Genomic DNA, 19,135 nt, shown 5'->3' on the forward strand with positions numbered 1-19,135 from the left:
TTTTTAATGGGCTAATGATGCCCTGCCGACTGTCATGAGACACAGATGCTGAGGAAAGATTGTTAATTTATGTGTTTTTTTTATTTCCCTATTATACATTTGTTTGTCGAATTTTGCAATGAAATTAGGCCTAAGATTATTGTAATAGTGCTGAATATTATAATGGAAGTGTCGGAACTGAAGAAATAGGTCTTTGTTGCCGCATATCTTCTTAGAATATTATTTTTAAGTAGCTTGTATCACCCAGACTCTCGGCCTGCCAACCCCGTGGACCCGACGATGATAGGCGTGCTGGTCGGCCTCGCCCTCATGTTCGTCATCATCTGCGTCGTGCTGCGTCTCTTCTCCAAGTCAGTCCAATGATTATCATTAGAACTACGTAGCTGTAATGATGTACTTACTCCTCTCTTCTCCAAGTTAATACCATTAGAGTTTGCTGTAGTAATATACTTCTTCTTTTTTTGCAAAGCAGCATAATGATAGAATATCATTAGGGTTAGCTGTAATGATGTACTTACTCCTCTCTTCTCCAAGTTAATATCGTTAGAGTCAGCTGTGATGATATACTTCCTATTCTCTTCTCCAAAGCAGTCCAATGATAAGAGTATCAGTAGAACTAGCTATAATGGTGTACTTACTCCTCACTTCTGCAAGTCAGTCCAATGATAGAAGAGTATCATTAAAGTCAGAAATAAGTCCCCCTGAAGGGTACTCCATAAATATAAAAGTGAGATAGTATATGAGGTCACTGGAATGAGCATTCCATGAAAGGCTACAGAGATAAACTATGAAGTTTTGAGAGAAAATTAGGGAGCAGTTTTTACTTTTTTACTTTTGTCTTCCATGTGAAAAATTCTAAGTGACAGGATGCCGGATATTTTTATATGAGTTTTTATATTTTAATCTTATACAGGTTGTTCCTATCCAGCTTATACGTAGTTCCTGGTGTTTCCTCTTACATTTGTATGCCGATCGTGAATCTCTGAGATTCTTACTGGGACTTCCAGAAAAGCCATAGCCACAATCCTGTGAGATTTCGAATGAAGTCTGTCAGAAGATTTTAATCTTGTCGAAGCTGCCTCTTGCCTTCATAATTCTGAAGGGCGTTACGTCGGTAGAAATTAAAAACCTCGAGGGCATTCATTAAAAAATCTTAGCCTTCAGCGGCTATTCCAATTACTGTACCTTGCATTTACAGTACAAGATTCTGCATTTTTAAGGCTAAAAATTTGGATTTGAATTATTCCACCTTAATTCGGGAATATCAACAGAAGCAATTATTTCCTGGCAAACAACAGAAGTGCATTTTATTTTTATTTCATACTATCACGATAAAGTTCATGTTAGATGAAATCTACCAGGGTCCAGACGAGTCAACAATATTCGATAATTTAAATTTCAAGGTTGACATGAAGTATGCTTCTTGATTTAGCTGGAAAAATCTCAGTGAAATTTGTATTCTATAAGCAAGGGCCCAATGAGTAATGAATGCAAGAAAATTATTAATTTTGGTAAAGGTAATTTATCAGACGGCAGCGCACCTTCGACAGGTTCTTGATAAAAAGACAGTCATGTTTCTTACTACCAAAACTATTTTTTTTTTGTTTTTTACTATCAAAACTATTTTTTCGTTTTCTTACTATCAAAAAACTATAAATAAGTACACATTTCGGCCGATTTCTCATTTGCGATTGGTAGGTTTAATTTGGTAAGTCGTCTGTGATTGGCTAACGGAGTTACGAACTTTTGACCATCTATGATTGTAATGCCCCTGATGTTTTCTTTTCATGACTGATTTTGTTTAATGATATTTTTTGTATCAGAAAACGCTTCAAGGAAAAGCCGTCAATCTTCAATTATCGCAAAGGGCGCGTGTATGACGACCCTCCGAGTAAGTTCTGGTCCTTGCCTCATGAAATTATGGACGAATTATCGGCTATAATGGTTGGCCGTCTGTCCGCCGCCGATAATCAGTCCATGAATTTTTGATAAGGGTGCAGTTTGAAATTAAGCAACTTTGAAGTCTTGCATTTTTAACTGAATTGTTTCTACCTGCTTTCCATTTCAGGCTTTGTCATGCGGTTACTGGAATGGTTTATGCAACGGAGTGATTTAGGCAAATATTAGTTATTTGAATTTTTAATTATACAAATTATTTAACTCTGGAATGCGGGGTTACGTGACTAAACACGCACTGATGACACTCCACGCACACACATTGCCCCGGTTACACGAAGACAATAATTATTCAGATGAAATTTTCATTAAATTTTCTAATCAAGAGAGTTTCTTTGTATTTTTGGTGACATTTTTTGATCCTGTAAAAACCACGCACAATTTCGTTCACGAATAATTGCTTCTCTTAATAATAACTGAACAGTGAATGAAATTATCATCTCACGATTCTACTCGTTAAATGCATTCATTTTAAGAATTTCATTCACTGCGAATAATTACCTTCGATACATTAACTTTTTCTATCCACTTTTATACTCGAATCGATGCTATATTGATGTAATTCAATCCAATACGATTTGCATAAAAAATCTCATGTTCTATTGAAATCTCTACGAACCAAAGAAATCCAAAAAAATTTTGCTTAGTCTTCGTGTAACCGCACCAATACTGTATATTTAGTGCTCTACTTCGGCGATGCAAGTGCAGATAGAAGTTTACAGTTAGTACCATGGCCCATGCTTTCAAAAAAAGTTAAGAGATCGTAAGTTCATCAACCGTTCATTGATGACCTTTCAAGCCAAATCCACCTATCATAGACAAGAAAATAGAGCGTAAATACTTGTGTTCACTTAGCGAATTTTGAAAGTCTGGCCCCAAGACAGGTGCTAACTGTATAATGTAAATGTAGTACCAGCAGAGCTGCACAAGTGCTGGCCATACAGGCAGTACGGCGCTACAAGTGTTACCATTGCCGCAAATGCTGAGAATGAAGTTTGTTAAGAACGAGCCTACGAGAGAGCTCTACTTCTGTGCGCGTAGTGGAACTTACGACTTGACGACTTTTAACGATAATCTATTTTAATTTTATGATCACAATGAGAGATTTAATATATTCTATCAAAAATAACCAAAAAAGAAAGAAATTTTCTGACCTCAGAATTAAATAAACGAATTAACCTTTTCGTATTTGCGTGAGAGATTTAATCTATTCTATCAGCAATGGAAAAATAAAAACAAATTTCCAGACGTGAAAATTGAATAAAAAGTTTAACTTTTTCATATATACCCTTGGGAATCTAATTCATTAAAATTAGATAACTTTTCTATTTATTGTTACGGTCTAATGAACCTGTTTAATTGAATCCAGCCTTCATCAAGCTTGCATGTTTTAGCCGCTACACTTTCTCTCATGTTTGTGTGGTGCCTGCAAAAATGTCGCGTCAGACTTGTAAATTGAATCCAGCCTTCATCAAGCTTGCATGTTTTAGCCGCTACACTTTCTCTCATGTTTGTGTGGTGACCGCAAAAATGTCGCGTCAGACTTGTGTGCAGATCTGCACTGTCATCAAAGCAACATGGGGCAGTTCATACTTGACGAGCTCCTTCTTAGTGCACCTCATTAATTGCACTTGCCTGTGATTTTAAACAACAAGGCATTGTTACTTGCGCAGTGTCTTCTTTCTGATCAGTAATTTAAGTCACTCATGCAAACCATTCTTGGATGACATACTTTACTTTTTCCGTCCCTCTCTCTCTCTATTGTAGAGCTCGTAAACAAACTTCATTCTCCAAAACTTCTTTTCTCACGACATGAATCGCGAGGACATCCAAACTTCTCATTAGGCGACGTAATGTGGCAGTGAAATGGGAGGGCTTAATGCCTAATGAGCTGGCCTCATGTTCCCACAGAGCTCGCTTCCGTGAAAACCGGTCCATCTTCAACACTCCTAACCCCCGACTGATGAACGCTTCGCTGTTCAAAGACAGTAAGTTGCTGAGCCCTTCTCGAGGTGAACGCCGAGGCTCTCGAGCCAGTGTCAGAGCCCCCAGTCGAACGGCCTCTTTGGCCTCTGTCAACGCAGCTGCGTCACCCACCGGAAAATCTCCTAACGGTTCGCTTACGGCTAAAGGTTAGCTTTTATAGGAGGTTTGCGGCCATGTTTATCTCTTCTATCTACTACTCTTTTTTTATTTGTTTTGTTTGTTCTTCTTTGATCGACCAGACTCGAAAAAACACAATCCATTACATTTTTTTTCCTTTACATCCTTCCTAACAAAATCCTATTCAGATCCACTCTTGTCCCTCCTTTGGCCAAGTATATGAAGCTGTAGCGGCTTGAGCCTGAGCTTCTCGCGGTGATCTTGTGGAATTATGAAAAATTCTCAAGTCTTCGTCAGTGAAATTTTGCTTATTCACCACTTGCTGAGATTTACGATCTGTCATTTACAAGCAGTTTGCGCTTGCATTTCATCACTGGCCTGAACTGGACTGTGCTGTCCAGCCACTCTATAAGATTTTAATTTTTCGAATGCCTTTCCGCGTGGGCTTGCATGTGAGTATCACGCCATGTGGAGTGTCAAAAACGAGTAAGATTCTTGCCTGACGAGAAAATTGTTTCTCCCTGCAAAGTAGCTTCTACAGCTCCCGTCTCAGCCACTGCTCCTATAGCTCCGTCTATATCTTTGCCCTTACTGCATATAATGTATTTTGACTTCTCCCGGCCCGATGAAATGAGCAAGATAGAAATGAGTACTCTTTTCTATTTCAACCGCTGGAGTGCTTGTTTAGTGGCCTTGCACTGGGTCACTCATGCTTCAATCTTCTTTACTAATCTCAGCTAAAACCATGCTAAACTTCTCTTCCAAAGATACTTCCCTTTAACTCGTCCCTTTCCTCTTACATGTATTACATTTGGTTTCTTCTGTTCGCGAAAGTTTGAGCCTGATGTAGCTTCTCTAAGTGATCGGGACCCTCTGTGGACATACCCTGTACGTACCTCGGGGCATGGATTGCTACCGGTGAGTTTCCAATGAGGATTTTTTTTGTGGACTCCTGATGATTTTTTAAGCAAACTCGGAAGATTCTTAGCCTAAAATTGGCACCTGTTTTTCTGTACCAAGACGAACATTTGTACAGCAATCCTGGAGCCACCTATTCCAATATATTTTTGAAGAGTAGCAATTTAAAAAGAGACAGTAGATTACTAGTCTCCTTCCATTATTTCATCCTCCCCATCTATTTCATTCATCGAAACTCACCTCGACCTTACTCCAAAACTAGAGAACATCTAGCAAAAATACCTCCTCCAAGTTCATGAAAGTTTGCCTTGTTTCTACTTCATCCGTTACTTGACGCGGGCTTGTATTCTTGCCCTATAACCCAAGTTATCTCTTAAACGAACTGGAGAAAAGCTTCCCTTAAATAGGAATTCTATTTAATATATTTAAATATTTCCACTCTACTTTCATCTTTGTTTCTGACCCTAGATTGAGAAATCACGCGTTTCCAAATGACACCCTCTACTGTAATTATAGAGATATTTTATAAAGCATGGGAGTGAGAATGCAATTAAAACTTAGAGTGAAGCGTGAACCACCGGCTTTTAGTATTGCACTGAGATTACTGCTTAGTGATAGTTTTTGCGTACAACACAAATAGCTTTTATACCCTGCTTCATATATTGATTAGAGCCATGCATATTAGATGGCAAGTTTGACAGTAATGTAGAAATAGCAATGCTTCATGATCCTTGGCTTTGACCGCGTCATATTTTGTGCATGAATCGTCCAAATATTCATGGTAATAATCAAATTTTGTTTCAGCATAGTTTTAAAGTATTTCTGAATCACTCATGCTCATATTCATGCATTGATGATAGTCTCTAATAAATAATAACAGTTTGCGTATCCTTTTAATTCATTGTCTGATATTTAGGACATCATACTCCTGAAGTGAAGGAGTAGAATTCTTCCCAATATTGAAGCAGATGCAAAACCTGTCATTAAACTTTGGTTACTTAGCCTTTTAATCCCAGCCCAAGCATTTTTGTAATGTAGTCGGAAAAAAAGTTGTTCATCTGGATCATAAAATCGAAATTAACTCATTGTCTCTAACAATCTAACAGCTGATTGTCTCTGCGGCTAATGACTTAATGAGCAATTTAAAGTTTTTATTATTACTGTGAAATTTGGGACTAAAATTGTCTTTGCATCCGGGTTATGAAATATTCATTGCTCATATAACTTGATAATTTTGATGTTAACATCAGAGGCAGAAGTTTTTAAATCTTTCTATATTTAAGACCTTAATAATATGCAGAGGAGCGTACTGTATATACACGTACAACTATAACTAAGCTAAACGTTCAGATTTTACTCTATTTTCAAAACCAATATATTTCTATTAAATCTAATCTACATTATGTACAAAAGTGAACATTCCTGTATTTGTTACATAAATTAATCATGTCTGTTATTATGATGATTATTATTATTAAATACATTATTAATCAAGCATATTCCAAATTATGCTTTGATTAAAGCATAATCCATAAAATTCGGATTATGTATTTTGTACTCGTTATTCTAGCACCCGCTAAAATGGAGAACTCTATTAAAACTTTATTTTCCATCGAAGATGTTTCAAAAAATTGACACATTCTTTAACAAACTTGGCCCCCGAAATATCCAGTAAACCGCTTTTAACATACCTGGCCATTTATATTAACCAATTTAATTGATTCACTATAGAAAGTTATTCTTATGAACTCACTCATATTTTTCCATCATAGAGTCCATCCTAATTTTTGAATAACATATCAATTTGGATATATATCGTACTATTCCGAAGACTTTTAGTTTTCCTCGTCCTCAAATTCAAAAGTTTTTTTCGTCCTCAAATTCAAAATTTCCTCAAAAATTTGGCCCAAACAAGACGAGTCTATACATATACAACAAAAAAAGTTTTTTCAATATGGAACATGAATTTACAGCCAGTTTTCAATTCACAATTTTACAAAGCAAAATCTTCGAACCAATCCTGTGTGGACGTTTCAGGTCAAATCTCATATTACATAAATTTTATAGAGACTAAGAATATGCCATTGTGGTAGTTCCTCCCTTCTCATAGACGTAGAAAACCTTAGTAATTTACCGTGGATATTATTTATTTGTAGATGTGCTTTAAATTATTGTGAATTAATTTTGTTTAGTAACTTGCTTCATTGGCGTACTGTAGCTTAAATGTGCCTAGCTTTAAATGTTTGAAATACATTTGTCTTTTGAATTTGCTCAAACTAAATCTTGGCTTGTTTTACATCCCTCCAGATCAATGACATTGCAACATCGTTGATTGAGAACTAATTTTGTTTAAACAACGTTTAATCAAGGTTGTTTAATCATCGTTGAAACTGCATTACATTAACGTCGTCTCATCAACGTTATTTCAACGTCAGATGTTTAGAGGGATGTTTTTTATACATATTATTCGGTGTCGTGACTGTATGGATCCTACAGGGCGTCGGGGCAGCGGCGTCTCCGTTGGGTCCGGTCCAGCGGTCGGCAGTCCAGCAGCGAGCGCTATCGCCCGCACGTCGCCCACCCCAGAAACTCCCAAAAGCGCAGGCGGGCCTCTCAGCCCCGACAAAATCAAGAAGGAACAATCAGCCGTCAACATCGAAGCTGTCGACTAAGTCTCGTAATGTGGAAAGTCCTTTGATGTTGTCGCCTAAGTTGCGTTCAAGAACAACAGTTTCCAAGTCGTCGCCAGGCAGAAAAGAATCGAATAAAAATGTCATCAGTACGAAATCAAAACCTAACCGAACCAGCAGTTTAGCCGTAATCGAGCAGTGTCATAAAACTACAAACGGTAATTCGGAATCCGTGTTGTCAGCTGGAAAAGGTAAGCGTTACGCTCATCATGAAGCAGTAAAACTCGAAAAATCAAGATTTTCTTGCAATTCCACATGTGCAGAAAGCAGCCAAAGCGTTGCCGAGTCCACATTTACGTCTAGGAGTGTGAGTCCCGCTATGTCAGACTCAGCTTACAGCGCCCCCTCCACTAGCGGCTACAAGCCAGACACAACCAAAATTACAAGGAGCTCTTCAGGCGACAACTGCAGCGGTCGAAGTGATCACGAAAATTCATCCGATTAGGAGGTTTAGATATTTCCGAACTCTCATATATATCGATGTACATTTTTTGAGGAGTTTTATCAGTGCTTCGAGTTTTGAAACATTCCCTGGCTTTGTGAGTTTGCAATTCGAAATAAAATATACGATTTATTTTGTTCATCTTACAAATCTGTGCTGCGACAATTTTTATTCCCGTTTTTATGTCGTTGTACAATATTAGTATCTTAGAGTATTGCTATTCAATCATAATTCGATTTTGATGCACAAATACTATAAAAATGCGCAACTACGTATCGTAAATAGTTTTTTGATTTCTGAATTTATTGTGGAATGCATTATCGAAAATTTTCAGTTGTTGAAATCACAAGCCGAGTCTCATTGATATAAGTGAGGAGCTGTTGCCATTTTTAGGCGTGGATTGAAGCACTTTTATCATCATAACCTAGTGTTAAGATACCCTTCTTGACCATCGACTCCTTGCCTTGAATCCCCTCAGTACCTCTTTTATCTGTCCTCCATATATACCTACTGAACGCACTAGTTCCTCATACATACTGTACTTCTTTAGTATAGCGTCTCAATTAGACATCGATCGTTGCTCATGGCTTCTATGATCTTTTATACTGAACTTTAGCTTACCTGTTTCCATCAGTTCATTTTGATCGGGCGGTGAAATTTTTCTCACTTGGAGAAATACAATTTCTCCAGCGCCCAGCAGTTCTCTTCTTGATTCGTTACAGAATTCAAATCAATAGCTCTCCTTTTTCTATAATATGGAATGCGCATGATGCTGCTACTTGTATTTTTCTATGAACTTTCCTCTCTTATGATCTAGTTATTGTATTTTAGTATAGAGTTTTAGTAGACTGTTGGCTGGCGGCCATACAATAGGTCTTACTTATAATGAAGCACCGATAGTTAGATTTTTAGTGACATGACCACTCATGAGTCTGTACCGGCACCAGAGTTAGTGACTTTGTAGAAGTTCTGCCCGCTTGTATTCCTACTATTGTAAATCCTAACATTTTCAATATTATATGCAATTCATTCATTACGGGACTAATTAGCAATGAATGTTTTTTAAGGACAGAAGAACTGAAACATTTGAGTTGTTGAGCCCATCACTTTATTATAAGCGCGACCTTTATTCCAAAAATTTTAAGGAAGACTGAAATTAACTTTTTTCCGTGTAAGTTTTTGTCATTTTCGACATGTAATATCCCCGAGACGAAATTTATCTGATAATTTGGTTATGAATTATTCACGCTGTAAAGTGTAAATGGAGGGTATAGAAAGTGAGAGACAATACCTGAGTGAAGTAGACGTGAAGTTGTAAGAAACTTTTCAATTTTAGGAACAAAAATTTAAGTCTTCTATTTTGATGAACTGTTTTTGCCGCGAATTATCATGCAACAACAATGAACTGTTATATCGATGTTGGTCTCGAGAAAGAAATTCAATTATCGACTCGCCGAGCTGTACATGTTGCTTGCGCTGCTTAAAATCATTCCTGTGAAACTAAAGAAAAAATGTAATTGCTTGTTTATTTAAGGATTACCGTGTAACTTAACTGCTATGTTGAGATCATATTCAACATCACAATATTTATTTGTTCTGTATCACTTCTCTCACAATCCAACGTTACAAAGGACCGATACGTCGCCTGATGGAGGAAATCGACTGCGTCGGTTGTGGTTTTCAGTCTTCGTACGAATAGCACTGCAGAGATGACACTCTGACGTGTACTGTGCAATGTACAATGTACATCGTTGCCAGTCTCCGTACGAATAGCACTATGTGCACAACACTGTGACGTGTACATCGCTGCGCGAAGGCCACTCCAGACGTCATGGTCGAAGGAGAGCGTACAGATGACGAGGAGCTTCTATCTTGGCTCCTGTCGTTGCAATCGAAGGCCCCCGATGAATCCAGGGGAAGAGGAATCCTTGGCGCCCTTCGAGGTTGGGAATGGTTTTATCGTGAAATTTAAATAATCGTGAACTTTTCAATAAAGTTTATATAACCTGGACATAAAATAATACGCTCAAGTAACTCGGTAATTTGACAGTATGGTTTAGCACATTGGCCCAGCGAAAAAAAAAGTCTGTGAGAGCTAGCGGAATTCATTATAAATTATAATTATTTAATTCGTTTCCTTTTCATATCATATTTGATAAGAATAAATATTAAGGAATTCAATTTGACTTAATTTGATGCAATTCCACGACCAAGTGGTTCATCGCTCGTACATATTGCCATGAATTCTACTATGCTTACGAATTTCGACTCATTCTTGCACGCAGTAGAAACACGGTGATTAATTTATGCGGTTAACAGTTGTTTACTTTAATACTTCACACAATTCTGAAGAGTGTTTAAAGGAATCGTCTAATTGCTTTTCAATAGCATTTTTATTCTCAAAAAGTATTCGCCAAGAAACACGTATTATCAGTTTGTTGGTGGTGTGGTAGCGTGTCTTGGTTAGTAAAACGCGGATATGAGATAACATTTACTCATTAATTCATCTGCTTAGAGAAGAACTCGTACATTGATGAATTATTTTCTTGGAAGTCAAGAACTTTTATTGTTTAACTTTGTACAAAATTTTCATGCATTCTTGGGATTGGCGAAGTTAATTAGGCTGTAATAGCACCGCCTAGCTGGTCAGATTGTCTGTGAATTTTAATCATATTCCAGCTAAAATTTATAGCAGTAGTTTTTATTTCTTCGGTTATTGACCATAAATGATCCGATTTATAGCCTCGCTTTTTGATCCAGAGTAATTTAACGGTAAATAGCGGGTTAGAACGCTCATATCAAAGCGATATGAATCGCCGCTATTTTGTATCTATGCATTTCACGGTACCCTGCCATCACACGGTGCCATGCTGGTACCGTGCTCTGCTGGCACCAGGCACTGCTGGTAGCGTGTCCTGCTGGTACCGGGCCCTGTTGTTGATTTTTTGAAACGGTGCCCAGTTGAAACTGTCTTATACTAATAACGTTCTCTGTCGGCAATGTGCCCCACCGGTACCGTGCCCTGCTGATACTATGCCATGCTGGTACCGTGCCCTGTCGGTGCATGCAGGTCCTCGCTGATACCGTGCTCTACTGGCACCGTGCCAGCCGTTACCGTGCTGGGCAATCTTAACGACGATCATCCTAAGGGCGGGTCTCACAAACCATTTGTTAGACCCAACAAAAGAACTGGCACCGTGCCAGCCGTTACCGTGCTGGGCAATCTTAACGACGATCATCCTAAGGGCGGGTCTCACAAACCATTAGTTAGACCCAACAAAAGACTCGCTATCGGGCGGCAAGAGTTACTATGCTACGGTCCTCATTGTAACGATTGTCACTAAACAGTCATCTCATTGTAGAAGTTTCCGTTCTCAGAAGAGTGATTTCCTATTGATACCTGCCAGTAAATTCAGGTGAATAACTATCTGTCCGTAATCGAGGAATGAATTATTAAATGAATACATTCTCTAACTATTCCGTCTATCGCTCCAGTGATTGAAACTCCTGTCCTGACGCATATACTGTATAAGTCGTTAATTAGCTCCCTAATATTTAATTATAATGTTTACCTAGAGACTCTTGGTCGGTGCTTTTCTAGTCTCAAAATTGTTACGAGACTTTTTTTTTAAATTTAATTGCAGAAGAAAGTTTTATTATATAATAATGAACTTTATTCAACTTGAAGTATTGCTCTTTGGTTTTAATTAGCATGTGTATTTTTGATGTCATAGTAGTACGATTCGTTTTATGTGGCGTCAAATTCATGAAGTCGTTTTTGTTAACAGAAATAACTAACCGAAAATTACGGAATTTTTAATAAAAATCAGTAATTTTTTGTCAGTTGAAAAAATCCTAGCTCAGATCAAGGTGATTGCTTTCTATTAAAGAATCTATTATACAGACCGTACGGTATATATGAATTCATTTAGTGATTAATTAATGAACTCTCATTACCTCTAGATGTGCTTAGAATAGTTCTCCTCTTTCATTTATGAACCACAATACTCGTTTTAAGAGACAAATTTACTATACATATTACATAGAAATAATCTAAAACCTTGAATTTGTGTATCATTTTCCTCAACAGAAAACAAAGCTGGGGGATTTTTTTTATTTGCTATGTTTAGGGTGGGGAAAATTTGGAAAGCTTAAATCTTCAATAATAATTGTACGTCACGCTTTTCTATAGCGGCAATGAGGTTTCGTCATTGCTCAATAACGTGTCAATCTGATGCTGATCAATATAAACGATTCGCCATGGTAAAATTTTTGCATTATTTGGTTTCTTTAAGCATCATAGTTTATGACACCAACGGCAAGGAATAAACCACGTTTATTATAAAATCTTATTGAATTCAACAGCTAAGCGAAATTTCCCTTCACAAACTCTAATTCGAGGTATCAAATTAACCGATTTCTCGGCCTTCTATTCACTCATTCGGTCATTCCACTGAATATAAGATTCCCGGAACAAAATTGAATGGAACGAATTTTACATTTTTATAGGACCGGTCCATAAGCATTTTTATAACATATTTGAGGTGATCAAAGAGACATTTTCTTGCTTAACGTTTTCATCTGAATGGCGTGTGAATTTATACTCGTATATTGCAATATTTTCATGGTATGGTGCCATGAATATCGTGTGTACGATGATTGCATGGGTTGTTGAGCAATCCCTGCAGCGGACTCGGGTCGCCGAGTGCGGACGGCCGAGTGACAAAGCAGTCAAGAGTCAAGACTGAGCAGTCAACCTGCTCAGTGTAATGGTGGACGTGAGAAGGGTTGTACGTGCGATTGTGCTCTTCTCTGGAGGCCAGGCCCCCAATGATAGCAAACCTAAAAGCCGTCATAAATAAAAATTTCACTTTATAGTAACTTCAAGTGATCACCTTTTATATATATGTAAAGTAATAAAAAGTATTCTATTTGTCGAGAAAAAACTACACTTATGTGCCCATGTGCTAGAGAATTGAAAAGACATGCCTTGAAATTTAGAAAGTACGCGGTCTTCTATGCTTTCGAACCTTGAAAAAAATGCCATTGTGAAAAATTGAAGTGTTGAAATCTCTTTAAATGGATTCAGTGATACGAAGCTGTAACCTCTGTTGATTAAATAATTCGTAAAATGACAGGGGGTTGAATGAGTTGAAGGTTTGGAAAACCTTAATCATGGAAATCTAGTGGTAACGTGTGTGCATTGAAATAACTTGGCTGTGATATCCTAACCTGAAATTCTCCCACGTCGATTGAATTGCAATTTGCAAGGTTATAGACGATCTTCTAATCTAATGCAATTACATTTCATAAGGATTTATCTGTTAATTTTATTTAAAGAGAAGTATGAAGGAGTAACAGAAAATTCTCCTAGCATTTATTAATCGTTTTTCGCAAAAGTTGCTGTGAACCTAAACCTCGATGATGAATCGATGATAACCATATCGGTTTGAGATACTATTTTTATTACATAATTTAAATAGCATGAGTTACTTAATCGAACAAAGGCGACGCTAAGCCTTAAATGTGTCATCCGTCATATTTTATGTTAGTATTATACTACCTATGTTTTTCGGTTTCATTGATCGATACCTCGGCCAGATACATCGTCGCAACTATTTTCATTGCATCAGAATCTTTGCTAGAATGTTGGAAACCAGAGTAGAAAACTACACAACTATGCCTATGATTTGTTAACTCTTAATTTATTAGCTAACTTCTATGTTCAGCCATGAGCCTCCATGGTTCCGTCTGTTCTGCGGCATAAATCAATCTGCATAATGGGTGCACTGCAAAGTTATGCCTTCAATTTACTAGTTGTGGTGTGAAAATGTTATAAGCACACAACACCCACCACCAATAGGTCTATTATTTGACTGATAGAAACAATAGCACGATGAGCAAAAGGCGAGTATCTCTGTCAAGAAGGCATCTGCAGAAACAGAGTTATTCGGACGATATTCAACAGGAGCTCCTTCTACCTGACGCAGTGCATCCAGACGCTTACCACAGCTCCAGCTCGACGTTGGGACGGTCCAACGATGCATTACTTGAACTCGACAAACTCGGAATGCCGAGGGTATCCAGCCTCAGCGAGTCTCTCGACAAACTCGATCACGAAGAATCGACAGATGATGACGGGGTGTACCTGGCATCGCCTTCACCATATGGGGCGACGACATCGGAGGAAAGCTCGTCGTTACATGAGGCTGGACTTCTTTACGAACTTCCTTTGGCAGGTTATGTTGTGCCTGTACAAAGGCGATGTCGATCGTCGAACGCCGGCAGCGATGGTAGCTTTGATACGAGCTCTCGACAAATATACTTTTCCGTCAAAAATTCCAACGCAAGCACCCCTCTCTCGTCTTCTAGCACTATATCGTTGTCCAGTGAAGTGAACGTTTTTCAGCATTATTCCGATGTCGTATATCCCGATCAGCTCTATTCAAATGCAAGTGTAGGCGTCCCGCTGATGAAGAATAACTTCGAGGTTAGATCATTGAGTCGAAATGGCAGCTCTGGAGAGAGTGGGCGCGACACTGAAGGAACTGTTAGAGCAGCAAGTGATAATGACGACATAGTCTCTGACCAACACGAACCTAACATGAAGTTTGAAACTAGTCGAGATCTTCTCGAGAGTGGATTTACTGAGGATTTTAATCCCAGTGTTCCGTCAGTATATGAAGAGGAGGCCATCATCAATATAGAACGAAGTATTTATCAAGACAGCGATAGTGATCCTGACGACAATCTTTCGGCACGCAGTAGATCTCGAGGGGGATATACTGATCAAGAAAGCTGTGTGTCATTCTCTACGAACTACCCTGAATCTCAGTATCAGTACGGGAACCTAACCAAATTTTCCGAGAGCAGCTACTCGTCTGACTTGCCTTTCCAAAGAGATGAGCACGGGCCGAAAAAATCTAACCTTGTCAGACGGCCTCATGTAAAGGCTGCTGAGTCTCCACTTCTTAAAAGAAAAGGGAGTAATAAAGCAATTAGTGAACATGACAACCTTGATAAATCTAATATGAAAACAAACAAGAAAACGAATCACGAATATTTGCGCCCTGGAGAAATGGAGTTGGAGCTAGAGCGGCCACAAAGAGACAATGTTGTTCTTATGGAAAATAAAATTGCGGATGCTAATGATTCTGAAGATAGGCTGCAATATTTTGAAACCGAAAACGAAAATGGAATTAGTGAACATGAAAGGGAGAAAACTTCCTTAGAGTTTATGGAAAATTTTGAAAAATGCGAAGCCGAAGTGTGGGGTACTGATGACTTACGTGGGCTCAGCGCTGATACCGAAGTTATCGATACCGATACAGAATACTGTAACATTATGGAAAAAACGATGAACCTTGAAGTGACCAAAACGAAGTGGGCCAAAACAAAAGAGCAGATTTTAAAACTCTTGAAGGAGAGATTGTTGATTCTAAAGAAAATAATTCAAGATAAAAATTCGCAAATTCGGCAGTTGAAAACACGACTGAAGATAGAACAGCAAAATTCCCAGGCTATGGCTGAAAAACTGAAGGTGAGAAACTTATTTTTTCTGTCAATCAGAGATATTCATTCGTTCTGCCATGTAAGCTAGCTTGCTAGTCAACTCAATATGTACATTATACAGCGTCACTATTTATATTGTAACTTGCTCGCTCGTAACCTCAAGGTGTCCAAGAAGGCTGCTAAAAATGTTCTATATGTGGCTTTCTATTTCAGAATTCTCGATGTACCTATGCTTTGAATTTCAGCCGGCGTAAATAAATTACGCTTTGTGAATCACTCTCTCGTAGGTCAGGTTTTTTTTTGTAAGATGAGGTTATTCGAATTACTTCGAGTAAATCGCAGTTATTTAATAAGTACGTACGATACTACTTAGACAGATTTATAATTTATTAATATTTTTTATTTACATATTATACTTTGTTTTTAAATTATCGGTGATTCAAGCAAACATGTGATCGGAAATAAATTTTCTCGTGTTCGATATTTTGTTGAAGTCGAGGTCTTAGGTATAGAAATCTATATCATGAACTAATTTTGCCCGATCGACGATGTATTGTCATGGTGGTGCATTTCAAAAGTAATTTTCTGCCTGTGTGAGATTATGCGAAATGGCACCTGGTGAACATGACTAAGTGAGGCTTTATGTTTATATGTTACCTCTCCTAAAATCTTGGCAGGATTACGCTGGACGTGCGTAAAAGGCTATGCGGAGGCATGAAACACAAGCAGTTGATTCAAAATGATGGGTATATCTTCTTAGGCTTTGACGTTTGCAAATTTGGCCTCAAACATCCAACAGTCCAGTTAACCGTTTATTCATTTGGCCAGGAATTCAATTAGTTCACGTCTGCATTTTAATACTTCATAATAACCGCCTTTTCGCTCAGAAGAGCACTACTTAATGGAATTATTACAGTCTTTTTTAGATGAACAATTTGATGAAGAAGTAATTATTCTTTAATAGAATAACAACTGCAGCAGTTCAATACAGAACTGAAACGCGACTAATTTCTATAGTATCAAGCCCGTTCAGCTTGTATACCTTCTATTATTTCATAATATTTTCTTCAAATGGAGATGTTTTTCGCTCATGAATCGCATCGCAGTTTCAGTCTTTCTGTAACTCCGGTCATACGCTTCTTTCCCTCTTTTCGTGTCCAAGGACAATTATCATCTTTAATTTTATGAGTGAAATTTTCTAATAACATTCACACGAAAAACATTTTTTACAACTTCCGACGCCATTGGATTCCTGCCTTTCGATGGCGGCGCAGTCCAAGTTTGCCAAGTTTATCTTTGGGTGTCCATCGAAGAACGCAACTCCACCCGTGCTTTATCCTGACGCACTTAGACCTTTTGTGGGACTTGTGCCTTGTATGGCAACGGAAATGTTGTATGTGACTTGAGTCTGGTCTTTGCAGGGCGTTTCCCGCATGCTTTTGTTCCGAGTGCTGGTCAAGAGGTGTTTTATTATTATGATTGTTTATTATTACTGGGGTTTTACCTGTCAAAGTAAACCTGTACACGGAAAGGTGTACAGATAAAAGAATCAACGATACAGATACAGAATCAACGTTATTAGATAAAAAAATAAAGACTTAGTTTCTCGAAGTAGTTCTGTTTTTAGTTATGCTCAATTTCTTCTGAAGGATATACCAACTTAATCCAACAAAGAAAATCAATCCTACATGAATCCATAGACATCGCAGCTTACTTTAATCATCATAAGTGTACTCATCGATTGGTCTTACTTCAACTGTAATCACGAATCTAACACTTCAATGATGACTCAGACAATTCGCTCTAGCTTGGTTCTAAAGTATATTCATTTTCTTGGAAATCCCACAGATCGAATTTATTCATTTATTCAATACATCTGACACCATCCCAATCAAAGATTGGCTCTTCCTGAGAAGGTTGTCATATTTTCTTTCTATTTTACAGTAAATTGCTTTTTAAATCACTAAAATTAATTGGTAAAATACTGGATCGTGTCATGAATAATGGCGCTCCCAGCCTCCCACGAGACCATGAGATCAGCAACAGGAACTTCTTAGCTCGCCATCAAAAATCGAAAATTTGCTCGTTTTCTAAAGCTTTCTACTCGTATCTCAGCAATTACTGTCTTGCATTTTCTTCGAATTTAAAAGCATTGCAAATTGATTTTATCACAAAGTGAACGCGAAGATTCGAAGGAGACGTTTCTCTTCCTTGTGATTTGAATTTGATTCGTACTCATTGAGTAAATTCACTGGCTAATTAGGCATTGAAGAGAAAAACTGAACTTTTATTTGACTGCAAAGTGAAGGCAAATGTTCGTTTCGGTTCCTTCAATTCTTCAATTCGTTTTTGCAACATGCAATTCGCATCTCAAACTTGGTTCAGTTCATAATTTTCTTAATAATCAGTCGATGTGCAACCTCTTCAGCTTTAAACTAGGCTCATCTAGCAATAATTAGTCTGAATGAACTGCACAAAGAATTTATCACGACGCCAGCTTATCAACGAGTTTCAACAACCTAATTCAACCGTTTGCCTTCTGACTGAAACTCTAGTTAATATAGGCATGTACATGATGTACCTACGGATCGTACTGGAGACGGTTAATTGAAAGAGATAACCCTTTTCTGCTGATGGTAAATTTAATCACCATGTTTTCTATGTACGAATAGTATTGAGGACGGTAATTTAAAGATATTAAACAAATTAATTTTAAATGAAAAATCCATAATTACATTGTTTAAATGCAAGTCTATTCATAATATCCTTCCCCCTGTTATGCATCTTTTATGCAAAATTCAATGATATGTACGCTCAACCCTCCTACCTGTCATGTGACGTTGAATAAAATAAATAAAGTGTTAATCAGCGTTATTTCAACGTCACTTGCCTGGTGGGACATTCCCTACGCTATCGACGTAAAGTACGTTGACGCAAAGCGCGTTACTAAAGCACCTCTAAACGTTAAACGTTACTAAAGTACGTTGACGCAAAGCGCGTTACTAAAGCACCTCTCGCCGCAGGCTGCGTCTCGCCTCAGCGGACCGCAGCGGCGCTCATTACAGGATCTCCCGTGCGCAATGATGAAGCCAGATGAACATATGAATCAAAACTGCAGATAAATTATGAGAAACTTAAATAAATGAACATTTAATAGAATAAATTATAAATAAATGAAAATTTATAATACTTTTTTTTTGTGGCAGAAAGCTTTCGTTAAATATTTTTATTATAGATAAAAATTTCAGATGATTTCTTTTACGAATAAATACTTCACTAAAAATTTTAGCGGACAGGAGCCAGGCTCATTACTTGGCGTGCGGTACTGCAACTTGCTGCTCACTCAACGTTAATCATTAGTGCAACTATCATTTCATAATTTTGTACGCGCGTTTCGCTGAGATTTTCTTATCAAGGTTAATATGTGCGCCTGCTTTTATCCTTCTTTGAATTGTAACATAGGTAATATATTGTCGATTTTTTTCAATGAATACAAAATATATGTTTCATGTTA

General features: G+C 37.7%; 2 protein-coding genes across 3 annotated transcripts in view; both read left to right on the forward strand.

The window, feature by feature from the left end:
* The window catches only part of LOC108676354, a 79,481-nt gene extending 69,072 nt beyond the window's left edge, over positions 1-10,409 (forward strand). For both annotated transcript variants that reach the window (XM_018164420.2, XM_047880674.1), the window contains 3 exons: positions 248-350; positions 3,868-4,088; positions 7,474-10,409. In XM_018164420.2, coding sequence (XP_018019909.1) covers positions 248-350; positions 3,868-4,088; positions 7,474-7,649 — 500 coding nt within the window. In that variant the 3' untranslated portion in view covers positions 7,650-10,409. The remainder of the gene's footprint in view (positions 1-247; positions 351-3,867; positions 4,089-7,473) is intronic.
* A 3,303-nt stretch (positions 10,410-13,712) lies between these two features.
* Positions 13,713-19,135, forward strand: part of LOC108676355 (GRIP and coiled-coil domain-containing protein 2) — a 53,064-nt gene continuing 47,641 nt past the window's right edge. Inside the window, exon 1 of the mRNA XM_018164421.2 lies at positions 13,713-15,649. Coding sequence (XP_018019910.1) covers positions 14,006-15,649 — 1,644 coding nt within the window. The 5' untranslated portion in view covers positions 13,713-14,005. The remainder of the gene's footprint in view (positions 15,650-19,135) is intronic.

This window comes from Hyalella azteca, unplaced genomic scaffold (genome assembly GCF_000764305.2).
Source record: "Hyalella azteca isolate HAZT.00-mixed unplaced genomic scaffold, Hazt_2.0.2 contig5890, whole genome shotgun sequence".
In the NCBI taxonomy this organism is placed as follows: Eukaryota; Metazoa; Arthropoda; class Malacostraca; order Amphipoda; family Hyalellidae; genus Hyalella; species Hyalella azteca.